This window comes from Mixophyes fleayi, chromosome 1 (assembly GCF_038048845.1).
Source record: "Mixophyes fleayi isolate aMixFle1 chromosome 1, aMixFle1.hap1, whole genome shotgun sequence".
Taxonomy (NCBI): domain Eukaryota; kingdom Metazoa; phylum Chordata; class Amphibia; order Anura; family Limnodynastidae; genus Mixophyes; species Mixophyes fleayi.
The window spans coordinates 185,382,403-185,392,320 of NC_134402.1; the positions used below are offsets into that span (position 1 = coordinate 185,382,403).

Consider the following 9,918-nt stretch of genomic DNA (forward strand, 5'->3'; position numbering starts at 1 on the left):
TGACACAGTTCGGATGGTCATGCCCCCAGGAGGCAGCAGCGAGATCTCCCCTTCTGGAAGGGGAATCACAAATGTTGGCAAGTATGTCATGGTCCCAACTGCCAATAATGGAGGTTAGTCTATAAACTTTGCTTCTAGCCCACAACTTCAATGCACACTGAAAGAGAACATATGCAAGAAGTAGCTACTCTAAGGTTTCTTGGGTTACAAGCATACCACATCATTCATCAGAGCAGACAATATACAGTTTTCCATAAAAAATACCAAATCTTTGGAAATAACAGTTCTCCAGTTTCCATGATATAATTATGACTGCATTATAGATAATGAAGTGAATGCTTCCTTATGTGCATATTACATCATATGGGCATTCATCTAAGAGACACAGACACACATAAATGAGAGTACACCAAGATAAAGCTAAAGCAGACAACCTGTGACACGTACTCACTGACCCAGTGACATGTACAGTCCATTATAGACACACACTAATTACATTTAAAATAACCATTACTATACGGAAAAAAAAACAGGGGCCCGTTAGATGATGATCTCATGATAATTCTGAATGACAGGTCCACTCTAAGCTTTCTCCTGGAAGCATTTCTAAATATTCAAAAGAATCAACAGCAGGGATTCCTTTGTGCTCTACTAGTCAAACTAAAAGGTCTATTCATCTGAGAACTTTTCAGTATCATCATAAGATCAACAGCGCTACAGAAACACAAAGCGTTGTTTACACATAATTATAGCCCTAAACCCACAAGACAATTTTATTAAAAACGATTCTTTAGAGTTCGCTCCGCATGCTGATTTGTAAAACACAGTCACACAGAATAACTGCCTAAAGAGCCTGGAATGTGAGTTCAGTATGTGCTCATGTCTTCTCTGCTAAGGTAACTTGCCAAGGTCACAAGAGCCAAACCTGCCTCAATAGAAATATCACTGACTTGCCCTGTAGCAAAATAACTAACCTTTATGGACTGTAATTAAAAATATATATATTTTTTTCCTTCAGAATCCAGTTTAGAGGACGGGAACAGTTTTTGAAAAACACACAAATGATTCAGGAAAGTGTAACATACTATATGTAAGATGTGCTCTGCTATGGCGAAAATAGTGGAGCTGACTTTAATCTAGCACCGAGTTATTCAAGGAATCTCAAAGGCCTGATGCCAGAGCGAGAAAATGTTTAGTCTTCAGCTGTGCAGTAAATCATCCATGTAAGAATGAGGCTCACCATTAACACTGTAATACAGTTAAGTTCACATATCTGTGGGCCTCACAAATACTCTTTTCATTTAGGACTCAATTTAGTTTTGCGTGGGTCTAGACAGGTTGTTAAATAATGCAAGTGAACTGCCAATAATAGCTGGTTAGTGAGATTTGAACAATTCTACAAATAACATAACTTTACAAATAACTTAAAGGTAACCTGATCACCTTCATAACAAATGATGGTGTCTTCACAACTTGCGATAACAATTTGTCTATTAGGGTTGTGAAAATCAGAAATGTTACATTATTTTTTTTATATATTGGTTTATTATAATACAGTGACGTATATCTTGCAGTATACAGGTTATATACCTTGCAGTTGGTGAAGAACAATCTTGTATACAGCTGTATGTAACAGGTCTTGTGGATACAGGCACAGCTATATCGAACAGATATGGGGGTAAATGTATGAATCTCCGGATTCTTCATCTCCGGCGTGTTCAGCCTCTTCAGCGCTTAAATTTAAAGCGGTGCTGCATTGTAAAGCCTTTACAATGCAGCGCCGCTTTAAATTTAAGCGCTGAAGAGGCTGAACACGCCGGAGATGAAGAATCCGGAGATTCATACATTTACCCCCTGGAGTCTTATGTAGGCATTATGTATACACAGCTGTGTAGTACATAAGGGAGGGAGAATTATATTGACACCGCCATTTTTTTTATTTTTTATAAACCAGCGATTTCAAGACAGAACATCTGTTTTTTTTTCATTTACTCTTAAGTTTTGCATGTAAATCATACAGGTGCTCCATTGTTACAACTCCTAGCATTCTCAGTCAGTGCCATGCTATGGGCTGTGTCTGGACACTAGTTGTAGAGCTACAGATAACGTAAACTATAATCTAATATTTGCATTTAGTAAGAACACAGCATAGTCATTGTGAAAAAATATACCCAAAATTAGCAGTTTTGGACCACACATATGCATGGGTCTTTATCCCATCAAAAGAGATGATTGTAAAGATCAAGTTCCAAAAAGAAATAGAAATAAAAGAATAAGAATATAAAACCCAATAATAAAACATATGTATGTTACCCACTAAACAGTGCTGCCCAGTACTTCACATGTGACTAAATGTCCTACCTATACATTAAATATAAACCTGCTTGTTGGCATACAGGACCACATAACTCATATTCCTAATACTGCAAAATATTGTTAAAGTGGAGAACCATATACAGGAAAACAGATTTTCCAGCTAACAGACTCAACACAAGTAAACACCAAATAATACTACATTTATTATGAAACAAATAAACGAAAAACCATTGCTTCAGTTTGGAATAGACAAGCAAAATATTCACTGCCTAAATATTTATACACTCTTTATATATACTAGTGATAGTGTTTTTCAATGTTTATTATGCTAGCGACATGCTGTCTAGTTAGCCAAAATCTGGTGGCTTGCTGTATTTGTTTAGGTCCTCGACCAGCAATACTTGGACTTTAAATGAGTACCTGAGATTAAAGGGGTAAAATAGCTCAAAAATAACTTTCATTTTATTTTAATTATTAATTAGGAAAATGAAAACATATACAAAAATAATCAGGAGAGGTATTTTTTATAATGTTTAAATAGATATGTAGTGCTATGCTATAAATGTACTCAGATTGGTTGGTGCATACGACCATATTTTCGTTCACCACTTTAAAATGACTGCCCAACAGGGGTGTGAGCGGGTGTACCAATGAGAAGCCACAATTGTCCTTGCTTGTGGCTTCTCATTGGTCCTCCGACTTACACCCCCTTCCAATACATATGTTGATTTCAGACCAAGCTGAGAGACATTGAAGCAAAAAAACGATGATGTCAACCCTTACTAACGTCTGCTATGACTATTTAATGAGTGCGTGTAGTTCTTCACACATCACACAAGATCTCACTACATAATTAACATCCTATATCCACTGAGTACAGTCAAGATACCCCAAATTAATATTATGTAGCTCATTGTAGCAATGTTGTATTGAAAACACGTAGCTAGGAAATATCCCAGAGTCAAAGACCTCAGAGGGAAATGGAACACATTCTAGAGATGCTATTACGGAGAGATGCTGCAGCTGTTCATATGTTTCCAAATTGCAAATTGTTTGGAGCCACTATGCTTCTTTATGTGTACAATTCCATCTGCTTTTGCACCTAGAATGTTTCAAGGTACATAGAACAGATGCCAGACAACCAATCTGCACGTACCTTTGCAGGGTTGCACATACACCTGATAAGATACATGGTGTCACATCACATCATTTCCACTTTTGGACCACCCACTTTGATCATTTTCAGTTTTTCTCCTAAAATACTGCTCAGTTTATCCTCATTTATGTCTTAAGTGAATCAAGAAAGTGCGAGGACATCTGGACTGTCGTTATTACCTGTGTCATGTTTATGTGTTTAAAACTTATCATTATATTGTTTTGAGTGCACCTAAAAATATACTTTTCTGCAGAAGTACAACTGGAACATACAAAGTGCATCCACTAAAAGTATAATAACGAGACCCAATCGCTCCTGTAAAACGATCCCTGTAAATGCACCTTCTACATCCCTTTATCTCACTTAAATAATGTTGCCACCAAAACAAAACTAATTTAAACATGTGGGAACAAAAGACAAAATCATGCACCTAATGCATACTCTGCAAGGAAAGCCGCCAAGTCACTCCTAACAGATACCACCCTCTCCACAAGCATTCCCTTAATACCAAATTGAGCAACAGTACGCATGCGACATCACAAAAAAGCGATTGCGCGGCAGCAGTTTGCAATTGTGAAATAAAATCCATTTATTGGTCTAAAAAAGTAATATATGTGCATTTAGTACAGATTACCCTAATTGCTTGAAAGTACAATGCTTTTTACATAATATCAAATATGTCATATTCATGACTGCCATCCTGGCAGCATGTTTAACTAATAGAACATAGTGTTTTGTATTTGTGGTTGTCTACGCCCTCTAATTAGATCTGTCACAGTAAATATGCCTAAATAAACAACATGTACATACATATGCTCTACAGCTTGCCGCTATTATCTTCAGAATAGGCAAATCAATATTTTGTCCAGATAATCAATTAAGGGAACATTAACAATATGTAGCCTTGTACTCCTTGGGAGTCCAGCCCTGGTGCATAACACTTCAAAAAGTCTAAGGCGTGGTATATTAGTAACCTCAAATTAATGAACAACCACCAATTTTTTAGCTACAAGTTATTTTCTCAGCTTCCTAAACTGAATAGTCATAGCTGTTTTCCAGAAATGTTACAATGAAAATGCAAAACACTTATTATTGTTATTATTATTATTATCATTGATATGAAATGAGCTGCAGTTCTCTATTGCTCTGGACACAGGGGAAAACAGGACATACATAAAACAAGGACATGCATGGTAGACAAAATAAATGCAGACATGCAAACAAAGGGTAGGGAGGGCCCTGCTCATGAGAGCTTACATTCCATCTGGAAGGGGGCACAGCTGAAACAAGAAGAAGGAGTGTGGCTCAGAGAGGAGTTTGGGATGCTAGTTAGGGTGCATTAGTGTGGGTAGTATAAGTAGGAGTAGGGTAAGCTCTCATAAAGAGATGGGCTTTCCAAGGGCATTTAAAGACTAAACACTATATTATTTAGAATTGTATTTCCAATTAAAATACATATATACTTTTTTTATATAACACTTTTGTTGTACATCAATGGAATAATTGTGATTTATCTATCACATATTGTAATCAACTAGTTAAAAAATCAACACTCAACAGTTGCCAAGAAGGTTAAAATTGTTTTAAATGATGATCAGTATGATGAAATAGCCTCTACAGGCAATGCATATTAGGATGGGTACACACTACAGGTTTTTCAGCTGATTATCAGGACAAACACTCGTAAACCGACCGTTCGGCCTGATATCGCAGTAGTGTGTACACTTACATAATGACCGATAGCTGCTCCAAAGCACCGATTGTCGGATCATTTGGTTGGTTGGTAAAACTAGTAATCTCGTTCCAATCACATTCTAATCCTGCAGTGTGTATGCACTCATGATCACAATCTCCATAGAGTTTACAGTCATGGGGCCTGATTTATTAAGGATCTTAAATTAAGAAGTATCTTATTTAAGTATCCTGGACAAAACCACGTTACAATGCAAGGGGTGAAAACTAGTTTTCTGTTTTGCACATAAGTCAAATACTGACTGTTTTTTCACGTACCACACAAATACTTGATAGCTTATTTGTACACTGAAATTTAAAGTTGATATTTGTGTGCTACATGAAAAAACAGTCAGTATTTAACTTATGTGCAAAAGAGAAAACTAGTTTGCACTCCTTGCATTGTAACATGGTTTTGTCCAGGAGACTGAAATAAGATACCTTTCATTTAAGATCCTTAATGAATCAGGCCCACAGTCAGTATTTAACTTATGTGCAAAACAGAAAACTAGCTTTCACTCCTTGCATTGTAACATGGTTTTGTCCAGGAGACTTAAATAAGATACTTCTTAATTTAAGATCCTTAATGAATCAGGCCCTTGATTTTTTCAGTGAATACATGTTGAGAATGGTGTAGGTGGAATTCTTCATTCGTTCGTTTGTAGATAAAAGATTGGTTGGAAAATTCTGTAGTGTGTACCTAGCCTTATTGTGTAAGATCAACAAAACTCCACGAAGAGCAAAAAACTCCCACTGCAAACGGTTAACTAAAACATTAAGTATAGTATATATGTATAACATAAATCTTACCTGGAAAGGTGTGTGGGTTGGGTGACCCCCTCTTAAGGCACTTGGAACATAGAACATGTACTGTGTAGTAAAGGCCTGGCCATTCTTGTAATAGTGCATTCAGTTCTTCAACCAAGGGTGTTATCGCCTGCCATGCAGTCCATATGTTAGGCAGTGAAGCATGGCTGGCAATAGACAAAATGTCTGGCTGTAAGGCTCCTCTTGAAGGCCGAAAGCTCACCACAACTGGCACTTTTCCCCTGTAGGCAAATATCTGAAATTTACCATCTGATCGATGTACTATATGACTATTAATCTGAACACTAAAGCGGGCAAACAAACCAGGTGGGAATATAAACGGAAAGCTGTATTCTATCTGAAGCTGTTCCACCGCTAGAGACTGTCCTGATATGTTTGTACCATTGATCCAGGCCTCTGCATGTGGTACCTCATTCTTTACATAGCATGGGAACTTAAACCAGGCAGTTGCCCCATTTAAGGGTTTAGATTTTGGTTTATTGATACAATAACAGAGGCCCATTTTTTCTAAAAGTTCAAGGATGAGCTGCAAGTCTTGTTGTGTTTTGATATGTGGTTTAAGAAGTAATTTAATCATATGAGTGGGCAAAAGTCCGTGAAGAAGAAACCCTTCCACATAATGATGTAGCTGTGTGGCCCTCAACTCATCTACCTTAGTGTCATTCATAAGTTTCTGCAATAGGACCGAGGAGTCTCTCTGGAAAAAGACATTCAAAATGTCAATCAGTTTTGTCAGATTATGAAAAACATACTCTTTAAGAGTAACGTTGTCTTCAAAATAAAGCAGCTTCCCACTCTCATGTAAATAAGAGAGGGCACTCTGCAGCCTGTCCTCAGTTAACCCTGCTTGTAAGCCTAGCCTTGCCGAATCCCACCAGGTCAGCCAGAGCTCCTGAGGTTTAAAGTGCAATTCTTCCAGCATTTGCCAGGATTTGGGAAGAACTCTGTGCAAGTTTGGGAAAATCTCCCTGTGTTCAGCAACAGAAAGAAGCTTTTCTCTTAAACGCCTAACGTTTGAATAATCATGGCAGCTAACACATAGGACAGGTGAAAGGATCTGCAGACGGTTGTTCATTAAATATTGAAACTGGGCTTTCCTTCTTCTCAAATTCTTGTCATTAACACCATAAAAAGCTGCATGAGGGTTTGAGGCACGCATGTCATAGTCTTGGCTAAGAGCTTCATCAACAGTTTGTGCCAAGTTTTGTAGAGTCTCTGAATCCTTCTTTTCCTGCTGTGATATCTGGTGGTGTATATCAAGGCATTTCTCCTCAATTTCAGTCTCCTCACATAAATCTGCATGTGTCCCTACTATGCAGACAACTGCATGTGGTACCTTGGCACTGATAAAATGTAGAAAATACCCTACAGATGTATAAAAATGCTTAGAAACATAGGAATTTAAATTAACGACTAAGATATACAGAGCACCGGGGGAGAGAAAGAATGGGTTGATTATGTCATAGCTCTGGTCCCCAGCTAAATCATACACAATAAAAGTAAGTCCCCGCTCTGCATCAGCAGTCCAGTTAGTGACCTCAATCCCTGTATTTCCCAGTATGCAACTGGTTGGCTGACCGTCAGTCAGGCAATGTCTAAGTACAGTTTTGCCAGCATCTTTTAGCCCTGAGAGGACTAGTTTTAACCTTGGCTTGACTGCTGGCTGAGAATGGGCAAGCTCTTTTTGATAAGCAGCAATGTAAGGGATCCCTTTCATACATACCTCATAAGGAGGCTGAATCAAAGGATTGTCTTTGATCTTCCAGATATTTACTTTGGAGAGCTTGCCAAAGTTATCTGGAAGAATTGCTATTTGGTTACCTTGCAATACCAGTTCCTCCAGTAAGCTGAGCTTCACAATAGTGTCTGGCAGGTACCTGATCCTATTGTTATCCAACCACAAAGTCACCAGTCTAAATAGACTATAAATGCCCTCTGGTATAACAGTCAGTCTATTCCTACTCATGTAGAGCTCCTCCAGTTCCTGCAGCTGCAGTAGGATCTTGGGAAATTCCTGGAAGGAGTTTGAGGACAGGTTAATCATCCTTAGCTTCTGCAAAGATCCGAAACCCTCAGCCAAGGAGCAGAGATTATTGTTGTCCAGCATGAGACTTTCCAATTTACTTAGGTCACAAAATGAGTCAGGTAAGGAGCAGAGTCCTGTGCTGCTCAGCCACAATATCTTCAGAGACTTCATGGCCCGGATGCCATCAGGGAGGGAGCCGCCACAGTTGCTACCAAGCATTTTGTTGCCAGAGAAGTCCAGCTCCTCCACTCCAGGTAGGTGCAGTAGCTGCTGGGGGAAACTGCGCAGCTCATTGTGATCTAGGTCTAACGCTCTGAGGCGGGGTAGCCCCTGCATAGTGTCAGGTAGGTGGCTAATACGATTGAAGCTCACATCCAGCTCCTCTAGGTGTATTAGAGAGCCAATCTGCTTGGGCAAAGTCTGTAACTTGTTGTGACTCAGGCAGAGCTTCTTTAGCTGGCTCAACAAACCCACCGCTTCGGTCAAACAGCTCAAGCGGTTGTGGCTCATGTCTAGCTCGGTGAGTCTGCCCAGCTCGTACACCGCTGAGGGGACGCTGAGGAACTTGTTCCTGCGCAGGATAAGAACATGCAGGTTGCCGGCAGACAGGGTCTGCAGGCCATCGGGCACCTCCTCCAGGGAGTTGTTACCCAGATTAAGCACCTCCACATCCGCAAGGTCCTCCGGCAGGATAAGCTTATTCTGCTCCCCGCAGCTCAGCGTCAGCTGGCGCAGACTGCTCCGCAGTTTCCTGGAGCGCAGGGCTGCATCCCTCCATAGCCTGGCAGTCTTCAGGTCACAGCTGTTGTTACAGGCATCTTTTGCCGCTGCCATCATCATTATCACGGAGAGGAGATGTCAGTGCTGATGCATCATGGTTATAGCTCCAGTCAGTGCTGGTGCATCATGACACCCCTCAGCCTAGTTCATTCAAACACACCCTGCGTGCGATTCAAGGCGCATAATGTCATCACAGACAGCGCTTCTTACATGGTCCCCAATGTACAGCTGCACAGAAGCCGATGACACCGCCTCAGGGCTGGAGAGGCAGTAGGCAGTGCTGAAGGGCGGAGAGCGAACGATACAAGCAGTGTAGCTGGCAGTACTTATCCCTGCATCTCCACTCACACACACCAGCCAGCTTACATGCTGAGGGGCAGCTGTGCATGTTTCTCTGCCCCCCTCTATAGGAGGAGGGTGCCAGGGAATTATGAAAGCCAGATGATAACACTGTACATCCACCGCAGATAAAATAATAAGAAGAAGAACAAAGACAGATGATAATAAAAAAAAGATGCACTTCCTCACTGCAAATCCTTCACAGCAGCCTCAGCCCACAGGGAGGGGATCCAGCTATTGTCTGTGGATATGTCTGTTTTTCCTCTGTGCCGGATTCTGAATGAGTTGATGTCCTTGGTGAAGGAGGAGTGGCGTTGTCTCAGAGACTGGTAACGTGTGTATTGTCAGTTCTCCCTCTCTGTGGGGATGACTCTTAACCTGCTTTTTTTCTCCCCTCCCTTCTCAAATCACTGGGTGGGGACTGGGAAAGAGGAATAGCTCATAAGTGAAAGAAATTGCGTTTCCCTGTTTGGTAAGTTAAGTGTGCGCCATCTAGTGGCGATGTCTGTAATTATAACTGTCTTTTCAGAAAAGATTTAACTGTATCCTTGCCAAGGCACACAATGGCAAGATGGTGTTGTTTTACAGAGGAGCAATTTATTTTCTCCTTCTGAAAGCTCGCACACAGGTCATGGGCGGTTAGTGTTCCAGCAATACACAATGTGAGATTAGTAGCCAGTATTGTGCCAAATTTTGGACACAAATGCACATTTGTTACTGTCAACATTAGTTAAAAGAGCTG

The 9,918-nt window shown here is 40.3% G+C and overlaps 1 protein-coding gene across 1 annotated transcript in view; it reads right to left on the reverse strand.

Annotated features, from left to right (window-relative positions):
* The window catches only part of MFHAS1 (multifunctional ROCO family signaling regulator 1), a 60,158-nt gene extending 50,581 nt beyond the window's left edge, over positions 1 to 9,577 (reverse strand). Inside the window, exon 1 of the mRNA XM_075204617.1 lies at positions 6,014 to 9,577. Within this exon, the coding sequence (XP_075060718.1) occupies positions 6,014 to 8,897 (2,884 nt within the window). The 5' untranslated portion in view covers positions 8,898 to 9,577. The remainder of the gene's footprint in view (positions 1 to 6,013) is intronic.
* Between the last annotated feature and the right edge of the window lie 341 nt (positions 9,578 to 9,918).